We start from the raw sequence: 22,771 nt of genomic DNA, 5'->3' as shown, positions 1-22,771 counted from the left end.
TCATTCGTGTGATTTTGTGTGCTAATTGGAATTTAGAATAATATTTGAAATCTCATTGATAAAGCAATCTATGTCGAGTCAGTGAAAAGTATACATACTGGTTCACAACAAAATTTGTGAAATATTTGAAATTTTGCCTTTTATAGTGCTCAGAGCTTCCTTCAAAAGGCCCCAGTTCAGCACTTGACAAACGGTGCTCCAGCATCCAGGGACCACTAGGGCTATGACTCCCTAGCTATGCTCCCTCTCCCTTGGACACGATCTCTACACTGTGGTGAAGGAGGGGAATCCTCAGAAGGCTGCTTAAACTGACATTATAGGTGCTTTGTACTGCTAGAGTGGCACAAAGCAGCAGGAATAGTATGGACAATCTATCTCCTGATGGACGCTGTTTAACGACAGAGTGGGTAGCCTTTCACAGGATAAAATGTCCATGGTATAACGTACAAGCAATGAGCTCAAATCCTGGGGTCCGTGTTTTAGAAGGTAAACTGTGAATTTATATTTAGTTCTTTGCATAATAAAGAAACAAGAGAGCACTCAAAATTGAAAGGCAACAAATTTGAAAGTAATAAAGAACATATGTATTTCAATGCCACAGAATATTATTGAGTCAAACAGTAACTTGAAACAGCATTCAATAGTTACCATGTATGACGAGGAACAGCTTCTGCAGTTACAAATTTAAAATAAAATTATACAAGACATCAATTTTTTGTTGAGAGCATAAGTTTATAGTGTCACACAGTTATGTGCATCGGAAATGGGACTACAGGGTTTCCTCCAAAAACATGATGACCCTACCGAAGGCAATGGGAATTTTGCCACTACAGCAATGATTTCACCCAAAGGCATATAGTCTTCTAAACAGAAAAGAAGTACTTGTGGCACCTTAGAGACTAACCAATTTATTTGAGCATGAGCTTTCGTGAGTTACAGCATCCGATGAAGAGAGCTGTAGCTCACGAAAGCTCATGCTCAAATAAATTGGTTAGTCTCTAAGGTGCCACAAGTACTCCTTTTCTTTTTGCGAATACATACTAACATGGCTGTTACTCTGAAACCAGTCTTCTAAACATTATCATTGGCCCCAGTGGTCAAATATTTTTCAGGCTGGGTAAAGAATCAGTAACAGACAAATCTTTGACCTATTTTAATCACAGCAAACATACCTTACCTTTAGCTTCATTTTCACTGTCAAGGACTATTTGAAATGCATCAGGAGCCAGTGCAAGACCTGCATTGACCAAAAGAGACCGCTTCTTCCTCACACTGTCTTTCTGTTTCCCTTTTTTAGCCTACATAAAGAAAAGGGCTAACTGTCATGGGTACATTCACAGTTATATTAAAAATAAATACATTTTCATTAAATTGGTGTTTGTACATCTGTCAAGGCTGATTCCACACTCTGGCACTTCGAGTGCAGAAAGTGGGGGCCCGCAAGGATTCTAAAAATTAATACTGGCCACTCCATGCTTGTATTAAACTCCCAAGGTTACAGCTTCTCTCTGACCTTGAATGGGTAGATGCTGCCACCACCCAAATGCAAAACCCTCCTTTTTGGAACCCAGGAAGGTTCCCTTGGGAATTCCCTCCTTTGGGGTACCCTCAAGCCCTTTCACTCCCTCCCGGGGAAGATCTGAGAAAGAAAACGAAGGAAATTAGCTGTTGCCCCAGCTAATTAAACAACATGTGCACAAATGTCTTAGGACACCAAAAATCCAATCCTGTTCTTAAAAAAGGTAAATTTTATTAAAAACAAAAGAGAAAGAAAATACATCTGGAACTTCGGTGTTTGCTAGATTTAAAAAACCCACTTTCAAAAATTATACATCAAGAATAACCTTCTTGAGGTCCACCTTAAAGGTTACAAGCAAAACAAAAAGCATTTGAGGTTAGCACAGAGGAGTCCACAAACCAATAAGAAATAAAAGAAATAACCCTAATCGCGTCTTCCTAGACATTCCCTGATTTACTTACATATTTGGGGTTTCAGATAAGTAGGTTCAAGGTATGAATTGATGCTTTTTCATATCTGGTTTTAAAGCTGCTTACAGAATTGCTGTTCTGTGTCTCTGCTCTCCAGAGAGCAACAGACAGACAAAGGGAAAGTTTTTTTTCCCAATTTTAAAAAGTTTTAGCCCTCCCACTGGCTCTTTGGGTCAGGTGCCCACTCCCTTTCTTTTACCTAGCCAGGGAGACTTTTTAACCTTTACAGGTAAAGCAAGCAGAGACACCAAGAGGGACTTTATAGCGAACTGGCTGGCTGGGTGTCCATAAAAGGGAGCTACCCCCACCTTTATTTATCACAACATCTCACCCATTAAATAAGCCACAACATTGGTCACAGGCTTACGTACCACAGGAATTGCATTACAGTCCAGAAACACTTATGTACTGTTCTACAATGTTATTATTGGATAGACTTACTCTGAAACCTTGGTTCTTGACATGAACATTTTGAGGCTAACTCAGAGCATATGCAGGTAATTACATTTTAATATTGCTCACATTCATGGCTGAATTTTACTATTTAATTTTTAACGTATGAACTGTCACTATGATATATTCTCAAAAATAAAATGGTTCAGTTAAAGAAAATTACAAAACAGTTTGGTCATGACCAAATATAATTGAGAATTAATATGCAACATATCAACCAAAAAAGCATCAGTGGTCCATTTCACAGCACATTGTGGAGCAAATGCAAATTAGTTATTCCAAAAACAGGTCTGAGGATGCAACCTGAGGAAATCCCTTCATGCAAATGATGCAGGTTGGTGGTCTGCAGGAATCGGAGAGTCATGGCTTGCCAGGGGCGAGCAGATGTTTAGGATAGTATGGTCCTTCAGGAAACCTGTATAATTTCAGCCAGAAATCCTCGTGTTTTAACATTAAATTATTATTTTCAGCTTCTGTTCCACATGTGAGGAGTAACTGTGCACATCCGTACACTAATGGACCAGTAGCAACATACACAGGTGATCTTTGTAGTCTTTAAAGACTACATACATGTATCCATCCCACGCTGATTTGGACCTTCAGATCGAAAGGAAACTCTCAGCTTTCATCTACAAAACATGTTTCTAGGCTTCTTCCTTGTGAAGCTAGCCTTGAAATTGTAACCCTATATAAACTGGTTGCTAGAGTTGGAAGCTTGTCACTGACTTGTCCTAAAGATCACATTCATAGCTAACTGTAACTGCCCAGCACTAACCTCTAGGTTCTATGATAACCATGGCCAAGGATCTCTGAATTTCTGTGAAGACTCCAAATCCGTTTGTAGTTGCAGGAAGCAATGCCTCCAAGGTTGACAGTGCAAAGGCTGCTGCAAGTTTCCTCCCAGCCAACCTGCAGCTGAGCAAGCTAGTATGATCCGTGATCACTATCAGCGGCAGTTCAGTAAAATGAAAAGCAACACAGGCTAATGGATGAAGCAATATACTCCTGTCTTCTATCCACAACTTTGACATTGATTCTCACTTAAGTTCTCTGTGTCTTCATTTCTCCAGTTGTAAAACTGAGGTAATAATTACCTGGCCCAAAGGAGGTTGTGGTTGTTAGGCAGATGATCTTTGTAAAACAGAATATAAGTGCTAAAATTCACCAGAATCCACACAAAACCTCTAGGGGCTAGGTTCTAAATGCACAGGCCTTCAGTTTATTTAGACAACTGACCCCTGAAACACAATTTTAAAAGTTGACAACTATGTAGAGAGCCAACCATAAGCTGCTGAGCTCCACTTTTGCAGCACAAAGATATAAATGGGGAAGAACCTTAATATTCTCAATATTTATATGCTTTTGTTGGTGCCTAAAACACCAGATTACTTGGGGACTATCACAGCTGAATTATCTGAGATGGTATCAGAGAAGTTGCTGGAGTCCTGAAACTATGCTATAGTGGTTCAAATCATACCTAAAATACAGCAGTCCACCAACGCTGACAATTGTATGCCAACACAGAGGGATCTGAAATGCAGCATTCCTTAATGTACTTTCCTATCTCCTTTATTGTACATGAGTGTTCTTAGTGTAAACATGGGATGGAATATTATTGGTATGCCGATACACAAGTTTATTTTCCCCATAAACCCTGCTAGTTCAGTCTCTTCCTACATGGGTGTATGGATGATATTGCATCTGAATGCATCAGAACTGCTGCCCTCTCCTTTGAATACTGTCAGTAAAGATTAACTTTAACAGTTATTTATTAAATAATTTTGCAAGAAATTACTCAAAAGGCCAAAACTTAATTATCTTAGAAATCTTGGATCTGAATATACACAATTCTTAGAATAGCATTATAAATGAAAATTTCTTTTGGAGAAGTTTAATAAGCAAACTTTTTGTTTCTACAAATGAAATTGTTCTTTATTATTACCTGTTCAATCATCATAATTGCTTGATCCTCTAGGCGCTCAGGTGACTTGTACAACATAGTGCATAAATGAAGACGATGAAAAGCCATTTTAAGATGTTCCTGGTATTGCCCATTGTTATCTAGATATATAGCCTTCTGAAAATGTTCCATGGCAGCTTCTATTCTATCTTCATCTTCTTCAATATGAGCAATTTCCATATGAACTTGGCAACGTAGCAAAATCAACAAGCTAGGAAATTGGACAATTTTATAGGTAAACTGTTAAAACAGTAAGAGACAAAGCTGTCTAGACTTAAAATTATAAAAAATGCGGCTGAAATATGAATAATATAAGTAACAAGATTCCTTCACTCAACTTATCTGTTCCTTGCACGTTTTCTGTGTCATATCATCATACTGAAGTGACTAACATAACCATTTACTACATTTTGCTTTCCTTAGCCCTGGGGAGCCAACACAGCCAAGAAAGAACTGTATAATCTTGCTGTTGAGTTGTTTCTTGTGTATCACTGATAGAGTTGTTCAAAAAGAGCCAGATTTTCAGTAGTTCCTATTTAGGCACCTAAATGACATGACCATATTTTCAAAAGTGCCCTGTAGACATACCCTGTGTGACTACGCAGTTACTTAAAGTTAAGCATGTCATTAAGCACCTTCCTGAATCAGGGATGGGACAAGACACCTCTAAGGAAAACGTCACAACTACTACAAAAAAAGGTGCTGGCAATACAATACATGGCACCCCTCCTTTTGACTAATGAATCAATACCCCAATGTGGTGTTAGAGGACGCTAGGCTGCAGGAAGTGCTGTCTTTTGTCTGAGATGTAATAGTCAAGCTCTCACCTCTTGGAAGAAACAGTAACTAACCTTCATATAACTGTTGTTCGAGATGGGTTGCGCATGTCCATTTCACTATAGGTGTGTGTGCGCCCAGCACACAGTTGTTATAGACTTTCTTCCCTCAGCAGTACTTGTTGGGATGTAGTGAGCTCTCTGCTACCTCATGCTACTCTACATAGGTATAAAGAGCAGAGTGCCCCCACCCCACCCCCGCGAGCCTCCTCAGATCCTTCTTACCAGATAGACTTTGATATGGTCCTTCAGGAAACCATATCAAACCGGTGCCATGGAATAGAGGGTGAGTCACGGACATACAACACATTTCAAAGAACAACTTACAAGAGGTTTAACCATTTTTTCTTTGAGTGATTGCATGTGTCCATTCTTTTGCAGATGAATTGCAAGCAGTTCAAACAGGTGTTGGCCTTGGTGTCTATTTGAACAAAGATTGGAGAACCACACAACTAATCTGGTATCGTCCTTGGTTTGCTGAGATGGCACAGTGAGAGGCAAATGTATGGCCTGACAACCAAGTTGCCACCTCGTAGACGTCCAAGATGGGCACATGAGCGAGAAAGGCTGCAGAAGCTGCATGAAACTTGGTTGCACCGGCTAATATTCTAGTTGGGGGAGTCACATAGCCAATTGGCAGTGTAAACAAGCTGGAGCAAGCAGAAATCCAAGATGAGTTTCTTTGGGAGGACACCAGACTGCCCTTTATTCTGACTGCAACTCAATAAGAACAGCTGCAAGATTGAGCTAAATTACTTAGTTTGATCCCAATGTTTGACTCAGCCAAACCAGGAGAGTATGCCTAAGAGATGCAGACCTGTTTGGTGCCTGCTTTGAGCAGGAAGCTCCAATGGTGGACAGCACACGGACTCCATTAAGTGAAACTTGAGTCTGGCAGCCCTGTCTTTCTTGGAACAGGGTTTAAAACTCTGAAAAATATCCCCCAGGCACTTAAGCCAATTGGCATGAGGTCACTCACAGGCACTGATTTTCTGCAAGAGCAACAAGACTTGCAATCTGGAGACTGAGGCATGACCCCGATTACCAGTCCCGATATCTAGGCAAAAACCAGAGAGTCCAAACTATCAAAAACTAAAACTTAACTCTAACGTTAAAACTATGAAAAACCTTCAGACTACTAGAGAATTATAATAAACAGATACTATGAGGGAAGGACTTGAAAAGGCAAGAAACACCACCTCTAACAACCGCCATGAGCAGTAAGAAGGAACTGATGGGTGGGTCCGGGCCACTCCACCTGTTCTACCTGTGCATAGTAGCACAAGGCAGCAGTTGTGCTCACTTCACTCCGACAGGTGCCATAGACGGAAGAAAGTTTCCAACAACTGTGAGCAGGTGCACATACCCCTATGGTGGAATAGACGTGCAATCAATCAAATTATTATATATTGTGCAATATTTTTCCCAAATGCAGGGATGTTCTTGTCAGAATCCAGGCCATATTCCAACATATTTTATCACATTATGATGACACAATTTCCACATATAATTTCAATTGGATACATTATTCCTCACTTCCTGTCCTAAACTGCAGTGTTTCTGTATACCATTAATCATTTGTGATATTTCATTTGAGAGAAGGCTGCATTTTAGTGATAGATAGGGTGAGATACAGATTATCCAGATATTAATTTATTATAATCTGTTGGGAAATTTTTCAGAGATGTTTGAGATCTACATAAGGGAAGGCTACAATAGGAATGCGATATTATTTAGGTGTCCTGTTTAAATATTACTTTTACGCACCTTTTACTGATGCCCAAATTACCTTTTGGTCTTTACATTAGCTTTCAAATGACCACTATTTTCCAAAGTAACAAATAACAACGTACATAGCATAGTAACTTACCTGTCAATCTTTTCTAAGCTATCAGCAACAGATATTAATGGTTTTCGTACATGTTGATGCAAATTGTGTTGTAGCAGTGGAAGGCAAAGATTCCACTGTGTAGCACAAACCACCTGAATAACATTAGGGTCTCCCAGTCGAACTGCATGTTGCAACACTTGTTCAAGTCTTCTTATCACTTTCAGCTGAGTCTGTAAATAAAAATTTACTTCACATTGATTATATATACATATAATACAAATGATTTGTTAAATATTACTGTAAAACTGCAATTTTAGGTTCTTTCCAACAGAAAACACCCTCTGTAGTTTCTGATTTATGAAACTTTCACATACCTCAAGTGTACCCCATATTTCATGCACAGTACATGATTTTTTTTTTCAAAAGTCTCATTTTGACTGCTAAAGAATGTCATTTTAGGTACTCTATAATGTTAAGCTACTGCCACACTCAGCCAAGAGCCTGTCTATTCCTATCGCCTATGATAGCAGAAATCCATGATTGTGGATTATTTGTGAATTCTGAGGATTTAGTAAATTCATCAGATGCTGAGGTTCTAACATGGGGTAGAAAGAAGAGAAGAAACATTATAAGTGGGATTTTCCAAAGGAATCAGTCTTGGCTTAACTCTGCTCCATTCAAATCAATGGCAAAACTCCCATTGACTTCAATGTGAAGCCAACACAGAGCTCTTTGAAAATCCTAGCCTACATAAATAGGGCTCTACAGCAGAAATTTACAAATTCATAGCTTTCAGTTGAGTTTTAACACAGTAAAAACTAAAAAGAAATTTAGTAATATGCATTTGTTTTATGGATACTTCTTAAATATATCTAAATTTCTATTACATTTATTCAAATGATAATAGCACTGATATGTTTTTTTCTAATTATTCAATAATTGAAATAAGTGACTGATATTTTAGGTTCCAAACATGTGAACACTTCTATTCAGAAGCAACTTTACTCAATGTGACTACCTATGGGAGTCAAGTTACTCCTTCATGCATGTATTTGCAAAATCTGGCCCTCAATGTGTGTCACATTACACTCCATATGTTTATGTAAATATGCTTAGGAGTGTGAATATAAAGTAACTGGAATATGGTTTATGCAAAAGGTCTCTTATAAGGTATCATTACAAAGCTTATGATCTACTGAGTGTGGTTATCATATTTGTATAAATGTATCATTCTTGTATCTGAAACTAGCAATATGAAATATAACTCTGAGGTCCTACTGTGATTATGCAAAGTGTGGACCATTAATGGTGGCTTAGGATCTTGATGGCTCCCATTAACTAGAACAATTGGTTGTAAATGGCTGTTTACTTGTAAATCTTCCTGTGTTCCTGTGAGTCAGGCCGGAAAGAATGGAGGCTTGGGGTCTTACAGTGACGCGTGATCATGTCACCTGAACTGGAATCCATCTTAAACCTGGTGCTTTTCCATTTAGAAGGAGGGGTGGGGATCCAGAGAGACAAAAGATTCCCGCCTTATGCTAAAGCTACAAAAGAGGGTGGAACAGAATAAAGGGGGCTGCAGTCATAAGAAAACCCCTAGTTACCACCTGAGCTGGAATTAACAAGAACTGTACCAGGAGAAAGGATTGGGCCCAGACTAAGGAGGAGTCTAGTGTGTGAAAGAAGCTTATTGGAACATCCCTGAAGGTGAGATTTACCTGTATTCAGTTTCTTAAATGTATTAGGCTTAGACTTGCGTGTTTTATTTTATATTGCTTGGTAACCTACTTTGTTCTGTCTGTTATTACTTGAAACCACTTAAATCCTACTTTTTATACTTAATAAAATCACGTTTGTTTATTAATTAACCCAGAGTAATTGATTAATACCTGGGGGAGCAAACAGCTGTGCATATCTCTCTATCAGTGTTATAAAGGGCGGACAATTTATGAGTTTACTCTGTATAAGCTTTATATAGAGTAAAACAGATTTATTTGGGGTTTGGATCCCACTGGGAAGTGGGTGTCTGGGTGCTGGAGATAGGTGACTTGCTGAGCAGTTTTTGGTTGAAGTCTGCTGCTTTGCGGGCGTGGACCAGACCTGGGTCTGTGTTGCAGCAGACTAGTGTGTCTGGCTCAACAAGGCAGGGTTCTGGAGTCCCAAACTGACAGGGAAAACGGGCTCAGAGGTAATTCCAGCACGTCAGAAGACAATCCCAAGGAGGTCTCTGTGACCGAACCCATCACAATTTGTATGCAAACAGTTTCCCTAGATATGATGCAAAATATGAGTATGACACAGCATTCCTTTGTCCCCTTTTTTCCATTGACTGCACACCTTTAAGCTGGGGGGAATTTGGCTGGCTGGCTGAATGAAGGGAACAGTGCTTTATGGGAGGCGAGGGAGAGGTCAAACTGCTGCAGAAGGGGCCAGCATGGTGTCACTGACTCATCTCCTGAGAACTGGGTGGACATAAGGGCTTAAAAGGCACAGCCTGTGTGGTGAAGCCCCCTTTTACAGCAGCACCCACCCTTCTTCCCCTTTAGGTAGTGAAGTACCAGCTTTGGTCTAGACCTGCTGTAGGCATTGCACTAGCAGACTCATTTTAGGGGGGCTGGGAAGGAATTTTTTCCTTATCACCAAATTGGCATAGGTGGAGTTGGGGTTTTCTTGCCTTCCCCACAGTGGCTTCAGGGAGAGCTTTGTTGATGTGTGGCACGAAGGGAGTTAGGCTATATGTCACAACTCATTATGTAAGTGTGGGGCAGATATCCAGTGCAGCTATTCCTTAGGGAATGTGTACAGTGACCAGATAAATGGCTTGGTAAAAGACTTTAAAAGGAGATGTTGGTTAAATGAATGGAATGAGAATAGAGAGGAGCTGGGGTTCCTATGAATGGTACAGCAGGGAGCCAAACCACCTTTCTTAAAGCCCACCTTAAACCCTCCTACAAGGGGGGTGGATAGTAAGGTGCCAGCAATGGGTTGGCTAGGAGACCTGGATGGAAAAAGAGAGGGTAGCTGATGGAAGTCCCCTGGGAAGTTACTGAATAAACATAGGGTTACCACCACTATACACTTTTATCTGCCAGGTAGTTCCAGACATCTAATAGAGCTGCAGCATGATTAAAACCATATCAAATGTCTCCTATCCTTCTTTTGGTATAGCCAGACAATTTGGTTCCTTCTTGTGGAACAACATGATATGGCCCTGTTCTACCGAATTGTTGATATGATGACAGAACAGAGGATTCTATTTATTTCACTCAATGTTCTTTTGTTCAGGCCCATTAGAAAGATAATATATTAAAATTAATGGATATAATTGAAAATGATCTGGGTTTTTTTTTACAAAGTTGCATGAGATTGAGACACACAGTTAATATGCAACTTTTGAAAATTTAACAGAAAGTTAATGTTCACCTTCTTCATAGAAATTAGTGCTAATTAAAGAACATACCTCAACAACACCTTTAGTATAAGTTGCAATTTTAGTGCCAAGTTTCTGGACTTCATATTCACATTCCAGACATTCTATTTCAATCAGTTTTCCTGGCGCCTATAAAATATGAATATATAAAATATATTTTGTAAAATTAATTACAAGTATAGTGATTTAGACCCCAACCTTACAAACAGATGTCCTAGTGAAGTCCACCACGCCTCCCCATTCATATACATTGCAGACTTTGGGAGAAACTGGCACAGGAGATGGACATGCCAGTACAAAGGGAATTCTCAAGTGTCTATCTCCAGTCATTTAAGGTTCACAAAGAGGATTTGGAAGGTAGGAGATTTCAACCCATTATATTTGCAAAGTATAGTAGAAAGGGCAAATGGAACACCAAAGATTTTGTGTTGATTGAAAAGGACAGGTACCTTTAATTCTTTTTCCATTAGTTTATGTCTTTGGTTTTATTTTGAAAACTTTTGTTTTCCTAGCTTTATGGTTTTACTTTGACAGTTTAAATTAAATCTTTTAACTGATAATCCTGTTCTATTACATCTAAAACATGCAATTCTCAAGAGTAAGACAAAAGAGTCAAGAATGATGGTTGACTGTTTCTGAGCTGGTACTGGACAAAATTATCTGATTTTACATGCTGGATGGGGTTCAATACTATTGTTGATATTTGATGCAGATGTTTGCTTCTGAAAGGTGCAAAATTAAAATCTATATGAAAAAATTATTCCAATAGGTCTCTCAATAGTACAGAAGGTCAAGAATTTTCTGACAAAACAGAATTTCAACAGAAAATGCTGATTCATCAAAAATAAACTGTTTTGCAGAAATTTCTCTGATTCAACAAACTTTCGTCTGATCTCAGTTCCGCCCCCAGTGCTCACTAGCTCATTGCCCCCCTCCACCAAGCACACTTTACTCCCCAGCTCCCAGTCTCCTTGCCCAACCAGGATCAGTCTTCACACACTAGGCTCCTGCTCCCAATATACTCCCCCAGTCCATCCCCACAATCCTCTAGGTCCAATACTTGTCCCCTCTGCATTTGAATCAGATGCTTTCCTCCACACTGCCTGAGTGACAGAAAGCGTCTCACTGAAAGCATAGATGATCAGGCTCCCTGCTCTCAGATCTAGTGATCAGCCCCATCCTGGCCCAGAGTAGCCAGAAGCAGCCAGTACAAGGAAACTGCAGGTTTGCCCCCATATCCCTGGGCTGCAGTATACTCAGTCACTCTGTGGAGATGGTTCATTCCACAGCCTGCTAACATGCTGGAGCTATGAAGGGCAGAAGCATGCTCAGTCACTTTGTAGGGGATAGCGCATGCACAATTTAGTCAGCACTAGGAGCTGTGAGAAGCTCAAGCATGCTCAGTGAGGATGGAATCTTTGTCGATTTTGGGTGAACCATGATTTTTCAAAGTCTTATAACTTGGCCACATTTTGGTAGATTTTTTTGGAGCAGTAAAAAAAACACATCACTGACAGCACCCCCTGTTGCCAAATTTCAAGCCCCATCACTGACAGCTCCCCCGTTGCAAAATTTCAAGCCCATATTCCAAAGCATGGAAGGGTGCAAGAGTTCTCCAAACTTTATTTTTCCCTACCCTCATTCTTGGAAATGGCCTAACCATTTTGGTTGAAATTAAAAAAACAAAAAACAAAACAAAACACAATACCAAAAAACAATCAGCCTGAGGTAGACAGCTAACATGGAAAATATCAGCCTCAGCAGTTAAAGTTTGGTAAAGTTACAAGCAACTGAAAATAGGGGTTTACAATGGAAATCACCAGGCAACCGTAATCATATTGGTTGAGAGGGACACAGTTTTTGAATCTGTAAATCCCCCTCTTGCCCCACGGGAACAGCAGCTCTTCCACACACTATAATGCCTGAGAACTTTAGGGCTCCCTGTGTGCAGTGGTAGACAATAAGGGGACAGAAAGAATAAACAAGAGAGTCCCCTTCAGCCAGTCTGGAGGTGAGAGTGGACAGGGACAAACACCCACCCAGACCAACAGTTATAGTGAGAGCATACAGGACAAGTACACAATACTCCGCTCCAATCCCCTAGTATACGCTTTGTTTGCCACCATAATCTAATTACTACAAAATAAGAATAATTAAAACAATAAAATGTCAGGAGAAGAGGCTTGGGGAAGGAGCAGGACTCAACCCCTCAAATCCAGCAATGGGAGGGGATAGCAAGAACAGCTGGTTTCACAGCCTATACAGACTTGTGTGTTCATTGAAGGAACAGCCCTATGACCTCCCATTACCAAGAAGAGAGAATAACCTGAGGTATGTTTTTGGCAAGCTCCTCTTGAACTGCCCCATACCTTAACCCTAACCAACAGCCTAGCCTTGGCACATATGAATGCCCCACTTCCCTCTCAGCAGGGGTGGAATCCACCTGCTGTATACTGAGGTTGATTACACAATATTTTATTCAAAAAGAGTGCCATGAATATTAAGTAAAATATCACTGCTTTTACAGCTTACATATTGATGGCTGACAGAATCTTCCATGGCTGGGCTGGTTACATCTTTTCCAAAACTGCGACATCGTTTTGGGAGAGAGATACCTCCCACATGAGGAGTTTTGGAGGTATCCCCAATTAAGACTTTCCACAGGAGACAGTTTCAAAATATAGACAGGAATCTGTATTTAACATTTTATTTAACAAAACTTTTCTTTTAACTATTCTGAGACAAACTCTTTTCCTTAATCGTTCATCTTTTCTCTAATTTAGGGACAGAAAATTTATGCAAGTATCTCCTATTCATATTAATGAGGGTTAATTACATCAGTACCTCAGTGTGAGAATAGGCCTTGATGCATACAGAATTGTTTTGAAGCATAATAACAGTAAAGTATTAGACCAGTGTAATCCTAGCACTTACTTGAATCCCAGCTTGCTTCAAATCATGTATGCAATCAAATGCAAGTTGGATACAGTTTAATTTCAAAGAAAGACGAGCCAATTCTAGAAGCAAAGGAATTCTGCAAAAATAATAAAATCATTAAAAGATCATTTGTCTCATCCAATTAACTTGATATAATTCCTTGATTAAGGTGATAAATCTCACTTGGATTTCTCTAAAGTATCTGAATTAATACTGCAGGCCATTGTGATTTAATACTAGCACTATACAGAATCAATACAGTAAACAGTAAATTAATTAAAAGCAGGCTAACTGATCAATACCAAAATGTAACTGTCTGTGGGAAATTATCAACCAGTGAGGGTGTTTTAATGGGATCCTACAGGGATTGGTTCTTAGCCCAACTCCATTCCTTATCATCATCTTCACTGATCTGGAAGAAAATATAAAATAATTGCTGACAAAGCTTGCAGATAACACAAAGACAGTCAAGGTGGCAAATAATGAGGTCAAATCATTGATACTGAGTGATCCAGGTCAGTTGGCAAACTTGATGCAATCAGATGTCATGCATTCTACTACAGCCAAACATAAGGCCATATATCTTGGAACAAAGAATGTAGGTTATGCTTACAGGAAGGGGACTGTATTCTAGAAAGCTGTGACCGTAAGGAGGACTGAAAGATAACCTAATTAACATGAACTTCCAGTGCAAATTATGGCTAAAAAAGCTAAGATAGTACTTGGATGGATTAATAGGAAAATATCAAGCATGAAGAGTAAAAAGAAGACATTACCTCTATATACAACATTGGTGAAACCACTGCTGGAATACTGGATCCAGTGTGGTGTCCGCACTTCAAAAATCATGTTGAAAAATTAGGGAGGGTTCAGAAAAGAGCTGGAATGATTTAGGTCTGGAAAACTGTATTAAATTGAGAGACTAAATTCTATCAGCTCAATCTATTCAGTTTATCAAAGACAAGGTTAAAAGAACATTTAATCATGGTCTATAAGTACCTACACGGGGAGAAGATATTTGATACTACAGGGCTGCTTAATTTAACAAAATGGGACCTTGATCCCTCATTTGAACATCTAAGTACTATTGCAAATAATGATGATGAAGAATAACTACTTTCACAAAGATGAATAGAAATTGTGCCATGGACTTCATGGGATCAGAATCAGGCTCATCATGATCTTTCAGAGGGCGATGACCAATAAAACTTACTTTTCATCAAGAACTGAAACTGAAGAATCCTCGTCATACTGTTTCAAAAATTCAAACACGGTATTCAGACTTGTGGTGGCTTCTCTTGGAAACTCATTTGTATCCAATTGTCTGCAATTATATTAGAAACGGATGGTTATTTAATCAGAAAAATAAATATTTCAAATATTCTTCTGTAACACTCTGGGTACACCTACACTGCAAAAAAACTCCCAAGGCAGCGAGTCTCAGAGCCCAGGTCAACTGACTTGGGCTTGTGTGGCTCACACTGTGAGGCTAAAAATATCAGTACAGACTTTCAGGCTCTGGCGCTGTGTCCTGGGCTCTAAGACCTTCCCTACTCACTTGGGTCTCAGAGTCGAAGCCTTAGCCCAAGCTGAATGTCTACACTGACAAATTTAGTCCCACAGTGCAAGCCTTGTGAGCTCAAGTCAATTGACCCAGGCTCTGAGGCTCACTTCTGTGGGTTTTTTTTTTCTCTGTAGATGTATCGTATGTCCCCTAACCACAGTAATGTTTCTACCTCACCATTTAAGTGGAATGTACTGCTGCTTACTGTAATAGAATTATTCAAAATGAAAGTAACCATAGAACGTGGCAAGAAATAGCTAAGGATTCCCAGAAACAAGATGCCATATAAGAAAATATCCACATGAACACCATATGATTGGATATCTTGAATAATCTAGATTCAAATGGAATCTGGAAAATGTTTTGAAGCCCAGGCAAGAAGAAAATTTCAGAGTGAGAGAAATGTTAGAGCTGGAGAATGAAACTGAACGTATGGGCAAGGAAAAGGAGCTCAAAGAAAAGAGTGCTCAATTCCGCTCTTATTTACATAAGCAGAAGTTATTCCAGAAATACCTCTATCTACATAAGAACAGAATTTGCCCTTAAATGAATGGCTCTTTGGTTGAGAAGTTGGGAAAATTAAGTGGTTAAGTTTTTGGGACCATGGGCTCAGTTGTGTTTGATAGTTGCTAAAAGAAAGCAAGGTCTAGATGCCTGTGTTTTGTTCTTCGTTTTTAAATTTTTAAAAGCTATAGGTGATAATTTCTCCCTTTATGACTTGTCCCCTATATTTAAGATGTGACTTCCACAATTCTCTCTTTCTCTCTCTCCTCATTTAAGATTTATGTACAGTTATCTGTACTCAGCTACATTTATGCAATGATGGCTTTCAGACATCTTTAAATTCCCTCAGTTCTCAGCATAATTTTCACACAATGGCACATTGTCCCAGTGGATCATTTCACCTCTTTCCCTTGTGCTAGGTGCTGGGAGAAGGGTGGCACTGGATCCATCATGGCTTCTCCACAACACCCAGATTTCTAGGATTCCTTTAGGCAAGAGGATTCCTCTAATGATCAGCTAAGATGGCTTTACAAGCTGCTTTGTTCCACCAGAACAGGAGCTAGGATCTGGATTTACATATTTATTGTCAGAAATCAAAATTCAAAAGGACGGCTGGATTCCAATACTTACGATTTTATTGTTTGAATTTTATAAATGACTGACAAACTGATGGAGCTTTGTATGTCTTCCTCTATCTGGGAAGCGTTCATTAGTTTGTGATGCACCTACAAAAATGGTAACAAAATAATTCACCATTTTAATAAACCACAAAGGAACAGGTCATCAGCTGGTGTAAATTAATGTAGGTTCATTGACTACATTTTTCCTTCCATAGATTTTAAGGCCAGAAGGGACCATTGTGCTAATCTAGTCTGACCTCCTGCATAACAGGCAAGAATATTTTACCTACTAGGGCTATGCCAATTTATGCCACCTGAGGATTTGGCCCATTAAGTTAAACCTCTACATACTATTAGGATTTGATTTAAAGTACTAACTAAAGCCCTAACAGTCTCCTCCAGTTACTGTGGATGAACACTGTACCACTACTGTCACACACCTGTATATTTACATACTATTAACCACAGCACACAAATTCATCTGCTCTGATTTACCTTGATTTACTGCCTATTGTACTCACCTTCCACATGCCAACAAACATGACCACCTCAACTTCTCTCACACCTCACCCTGCCCTCTGTTCTCCCAACCATCTCACCCTTTGTGAGGAAGGCTTAGCTTCCCACTACCCCCAACAGAATTTTTGGTTATTTTAAAAGCTCTTCCATTCTTGCATTACCTTCCTTCAATCTCTTTATCTCCTTCCCGACCCATCTCCCACTCAAGAATTCTCTATGTTTATCCCCTGCGGAGTATTTTTCCTCATGCAATGTTATTTAAAAGCTAAAAGCTTAAAAGATCCTGAAATCAATTATGCTATTACTAAAGCACTAAAGGGAGTGCAAAGCTTGGTGGCACTGCTGAGACATTCAGTCCAGATGTAATTTTAAAACCATTTTATGTTCATTTTAAGGCCACTGCCAGGCTGATTTTCTCAACAGTGTCTCCAAGCAGCTAACAATGCACAGCCTGGCTTTTCTCCATTTTACTGCTTCACTAATATCACAATTGCAAGGAGTCCTACACCCGTTTTAAAGATTTGGGATCCAATCCCCCATTTTGTAATTCCTCACTGGGGTACGAAGTCTTGCCAAACAATAAGGATGTGGAGAGCTCAGAATTATTAACATTAATTAGTGGGCATGAGTTGAGATCTCATAGTCTCCTGGTTCACACACAGTGCATCCAATCCTAGGGCAATCAACATTTTGAAGATGAAGAAGATCCATCAGTGGCACATTGAAGTGAGATTCCTGAGAACATGCTTAGGGTAGGTGCAATGTTTCAGAGTAACAGCCGTGTTAGTCTGTATTCGCAAAAAGAAAAGGAGTACTTGTGGCACCTTAGAGACTAACCAATTTATTTGAGCATGAGTTTTCGTGAGCTACAGCTCACTTCAATGGTGATCAATTTTAGCAGCAAGTCTCTAGCAAGCTCTGTTAAGCAGAATGCAGATTGCAAATGACAATTTTTGACAATTTGAGACTTGGCCAAATCTAAATGGATTTTAAGGGAGACGACAAGAGGTGCTTCTGTGACCCCATAAACATCCCCTTGCCAAATTTCAGGTCTGTTGCAAACCATGGAAATGTTATAGCTCCCCAAGAAATGTTTTGGATAAATTTGGATAATGGGAAATGTAAGGCACACTTAATAAACAATTGTCCTATAGACTCATCTTCATTCATTCATTTCCCCAAACACTTTAGCTGTTCTGGAATTTTTGCTTTTTAAAATAGGACTTTCTCATATTTAAATAGTTTACCTTGAGTTACCTTATTTGTGAGCTTATAAATGTAAACTAAGCTTATTAACATATTGGATGAAGAAGAGTTTATTAACCCAGGTTATGCTTATTAAGTTATTAACCTGGAGTATCCCCAAATATTATTATCACAGTAGCTATCCTTATAAAACTGATTTATAAGAATAATCTGGTATAAAACTCCAGTGATATTACCCCAGGGCTGACTTTAGCCTACAACAGCAAAATGAATAATTATGCAAATTATTTTCACTGTTGATATCTGCCTTTGTAATACATCAGTTCTATGTTGCTTTACCTTGCATTATTTGTTATTTCAGTTATACTCAAAGTCCTGAAATTTCTGATAAATGGAAAAGAGAAATTCAATAATAAAATTTACCAGAAACTGCATTCTGGGATATTTTGTGATCTTTATGTTTTGTGATAAACCACTTTTAAAGTGCTGAAATCCTTTATTCATGATGCTGGGAAAACTCTCACTGACTTCATAGGGCATTTTGCTAGTTCTAGAATCAAATTCTGATCCTTAATTTAAATATTACCGATTAGATAGATACAGATATAAATATATAGATATATTTAGAATTACCATTAGAGAAAACATGTGTTGGTATTTATCTGGAACATTATTTTTAATGAATGCAGCTGCTGTAGATGAAAAATCCACTGCTTCTTTAATTTTCGAAGCATCCAAGAAACATTCAAGTAGCTCTCTGCAAGACAAACAAAAATATATTATTTAAACATCTAATAACACTTATTATCTAAAGAAAATTTCAGTTATTTACATTCTATCAGGAGACTTTATAAATTCATGCTTCACCCAGAAGAGCTGCATGCTCCCCATTACAGTGCTATAGAGAAGAATGGTACTATAAGGCAATAATTCCCAAACAGGATGTTAAACTACAGACCTCCTAGCTCCAAGCCCTTTCTTCATCTACAATATCTTATAACTTTTATCTTCTATTTAATGCAGCTTTTTCAAAATCACAATTACAAAATTTTCTCATAAGTGACTAGATTTGAAGGTTTTTTGACTACTTTTCAATCAAAGAATTAAACAGAAAAATTCAGAAACTGTGAAATGAAACAAGCTGGTAAAACATTTCAGTGTGCTGTGTTCTCAGATTTCTTTTTCTCTACCTGATGAAAGGATTGGATTCACAAAGCTGTCAAGTCAGATAAATCACTATTCATGCCAGGAGTTGGATGAAGTATACCTGTTGCATTTTCAGTATTTTATCAGGATTTAACAAGTAGAGACCCATTGTTAACTCTTAAATAACGCATTTTAATGTTTCTAGCAAATTAATGTAAATGTAAAAGATGAAAAGGTTAATGCAAAGAGACTACTACTCCTGCAGGGCATACATTTAACATGCAATTCACAAGTTTCCCCAACATTCTCCAAAGAGGATATTTTCATATAATGTGATTTATTCATAGCATGGTATTTTTCACAGCCTTTAGCATAACCTTTGGATTTTTTCTCTGTTGGATTCAACTTTTCATTTCCCCCCGCCCCAGGGTCCACTTTAAAAAAAAACAAAACAAAAAAAAAAACCCAAAGAAAACAAAATAGACACTGTAGTGCAATAAAAGATACTATCAGATGTACAAGGGATCATGTTACATAAATGTTATTTTCCCCCCAGTACTAAAGCAGAAGACTTGGTGGTAAATCTCCCACTGATGTCAATGGTGCAGAATCAGGACCCAAGTAAATGACTGCATAATCAAAATATTTTAAATTGTGTAACAGTTTAAAGACTATAACTAAAGGCCAAATTGTGGCCTGTCTGGTACAGCAACAGAGGGGTACAATGCATAGCATTGTGCAGACTACGCCTCACCTCACACAGGTAAACAGGAAGGGACAGACGGGGGGAACTGGGAGGAGCTTTAGCGCCACCCCCTCCCTAACATCCCTGCCAGAGTAGCTGTGTCAGCACAGAAGGGAACATATGCTGCACTGAATATATACCTGCATGATTTACTCACTCACTGGAGCAGTGGGGAGACCAGGATGGAAATTGTGATTGAGTCATAAATCTCCCTCCTGGGCCACACATGGAGCAATGAAACATCATACTGTCCCTTACTCCGGGCTTGACTCCAAGCCATAAGTGTCTCTACATTAGAAGAAAACTCAGTGGAGCAGCAATTTAATCCAAATTCTCAAAATGAAAAGTTTTCTGATTTTCATCTCAAACTCCACAACAGAATATACCTCACTCTTGGGAGAGACCGCTTCTTTAAATTCAGTCTTTATTTTTTGCAAGTACAGTGAAAGCATAGTATAGCTTGTCCTACTGTACTGCTGTATTAGCTCATGATAAATGGTGTTTGTGTGGTGGGGAGGGGAAGAAATCAAACACTGATTTATTGCTTTCTTTAATATGAAAACTGGAAAAAATATGGGAAAACAGAATGTGTTTATCTATAGTATAATTTCCACAGCCTTGTACTTCTTGCCTCTAGCTGGCTGGAGTTCAATATTCTAATTGCTCTCCAGTTATTCCATTTTTCTTTTACTTCACAAACAAGGAAATTAGGCCTTTACCTAGAAAGGCACTTAACACATGCATAACTTTAAGCCTTTTAGTCTTTACTCTCATTGAAGTCAACGAAATTAATCCTGAGTTTAAAATTATGCATCTGCTTTGCTGGATCAGCACTTTAATGAGGTTGAAAAGATGACAGCTGTTTAGTTGGCCCAGTAGCATGAGGAAGAATTGGTAATTGAACTGAAGGAAATTTTAAATTGAGCTAAATTCAGGGGGAAGGGCAACAAACATTTAGATCAGAGATATTTTAGAATGGATTTTTGTTTGTTTTTAAGAACTTGCTTAGGCAGAACCAAGAAATTGGTTAAGTTACTTGACTATAGGTCTCCTTACTCCCACACACTTTATATCTAGAGTAGCTATGTTTTCATTTTACCATTATTGTTTTGGCTCCTGCAAATATTGTTTGCCACGTTAGGGCAATTAGGTAGGAAAAAAGAACAACTTTCCAGAAGGAAGGGACCAGTTTTTGAGTGAAAACAGTTTCGTAAAACATACCAGCAGTAGCATGAGTGGAACCCAAGAGTTTTAAAAGAATAGGAAGAAGGCCCCTGAGTCCCTGATGTAGCTTTTTAGCAAATCTTGGAACACTGTGGAAATTCTAAAGAACTGGAAAATTGTGCAAATATTTTAAAAGGCTGTACAGAATGGCCTGGTTAACTATGGGCTGGCAAGCCAGGAATCGATCTCGGGCACAGTTTTGGAAAAGCTGATAAAGGATGCAATCAGTAAATAATTAGAAGACAGTATTATAATTAAAGTTAAACGTGGTTTTATGGAAAATAGGTCTTGTCAACCATTACTGTATCAACCAAATTTGTGATCTCATCAAAAATATCCAGTTTATTTGGCTTCTGTGAGATATTTGACTTAATACTGTATTCCATTCTAATTAAAATATTAGCTCTACACAAAATCAATGTAGCACATTTTAAATGAATTAAAAACTAGCTAACAGATATCAAAAATTGTAATGAGGAAAATTATAATCCAGTGGGGATACCTCTAGTGTCAGAGGCTCATTAATATTCTTTGCCAGGATGGCCTGGAATTCCTTGCAGTGTCTTTGGCTCATATTGCTAAGATCAATTACATTCAAAGAAGGGGGAAAATTTTGCAACAGATTTTAAAAAATTAATTTTGTAGCCTTTTTGGCTAATGCTCAGACCTATTCATTGAAGGTATTTAGGGGACATCAGAGATAAAAAGCTTTTAGTTTCCCTCCCTAAGGAAGGTCCTCAAAGTAGGTAGAACGTCCTCATTTTCTCAATACCGAGCACCCTTAAATCAAGGTTCAGTTATACAAGGAGACTTCTCAGTTTGTGCTTATTGCTCACACCTCTGTGGTGGAGAGGGTGAATAACTGGACAAAAGACCATCGGAAGTGACTATAAGACTCTTTTGCTTTCATCACACTGGCTTTCACTTTTTCCCAAAAAGAGAATTTTATTCCTCAACTTTCTGCTGCACTTCATTATAAATGCCAGAAAAATGCAGTCATAAATACTTGTGCACATCTATGCCCAAGGCCTGGCACCGCTACCCATTTGGGGATGGGAGCAGAAGGGACAACTCATTTTCATTCTCTGGGAGATGAGGTTAGATATTTGAGACCTATAGCCATTAGGACTGTCTGGGCTGGAATCAACATATTTGAATGGAAGACCCTACAGAGACAGTGGAAAACCTAATGACCACAGATTAGCACCTTGCTGCAGAGGCAGCTGAACATATGAATATAGCATGGCTGGAGCTGGAGAACAAAAACAAGGTAACAGGCGGCTGTATTAAAAGCTGAGCTCTCAAAGACACAGACACATACCTGGAGCCAAAGACAAAGGGACAGAGCAGAGACGACGAGCCAAGATGGTTTCACCAGCAGCATGCCTTCAGGGAGCCCTTGCATTGGCCAGTCTGATCTCTGTCTTGACCTTACCTCTCTTTGCTAACTTAAGGACTTTCAGAATTTATATAGCAGGGGACTAATAAATGGTTACCTTGTTTTGAAAAGGCTGGCTAGTATTGCTGCAAGTATTTACGGACAGCATAGTGCCCTGAAGGAGTAGAGGACAAGTCTCCCACAGGAGTCTGGCTTGGCTGGATTCACTGCAGGGAACCACAGAGAAAGATAGGGATCACTTGTGCCTAAAGGCCCAGTTTCAGAGCCTTAGAGGCTGAAGACCTGTGTGTGTCCTTGGGGTCTGGCACACTAAAGAGGTCACTCCCAAGGGCCTGGTTACAGCCTGGTCATAGACCAAAACCTATAGATCCGTGATACCTGGCAACTCCGAAAGCAAATAAGTGAACA

At 39.0% G+C, this 22,771-nt stretch overlaps 1 protein-coding gene across 1 annotated transcript in view; it reads right to left on the bottom strand.

Annotated features, from left to right (window-relative positions):
- Positions 1-22,771, bottom strand: part of CFAP46 (cilia and flagella associated protein 46) — a 149,352-nt gene that overhangs the window by 103,990 nt on the left and 22,591 nt on the right. The window contains exons 6-13 of the mRNA XM_077822155.1: positions 18,483-18,606; positions 16,135-16,229; positions 14,650-14,760; positions 13,434-13,533; positions 10,530-10,628; positions 7,109-7,299; positions 4,385-4,613; positions 1,178-1,298 (exon numbers count right to left, since the gene is read on the bottom strand). Coding sequence (XP_077678281.1) covers positions 1,178-1,298; positions 4,385-4,613; positions 7,109-7,299; positions 10,530-10,628; positions 13,434-13,533; positions 14,650-14,760; positions 16,135-16,229; positions 18,483-18,606 — 1,070 coding nt within the window. The remainder of the gene's footprint in view (positions 1-1,177; positions 1,299-4,384; positions 4,614-7,108; positions 7,300-10,529; positions 10,629-13,433; positions 13,534-14,649; positions 14,761-16,134; positions 16,230-18,482; positions 18,607-22,771) is intronic.

The sequence above is a fragment of the Eretmochelys imbricata genome, chromosome 7 (assembly GCF_965152235.1).
Source record: "Eretmochelys imbricata isolate rEreImb1 chromosome 7, rEreImb1.hap1, whole genome shotgun sequence".
Lineage (NCBI taxonomy): Eukaryota > Metazoa > Chordata > Testudines > Cheloniidae > Eretmochelys > Eretmochelys imbricata.
This window is presented reverse-complemented; position numbering and strand designations above follow the sequence as displayed.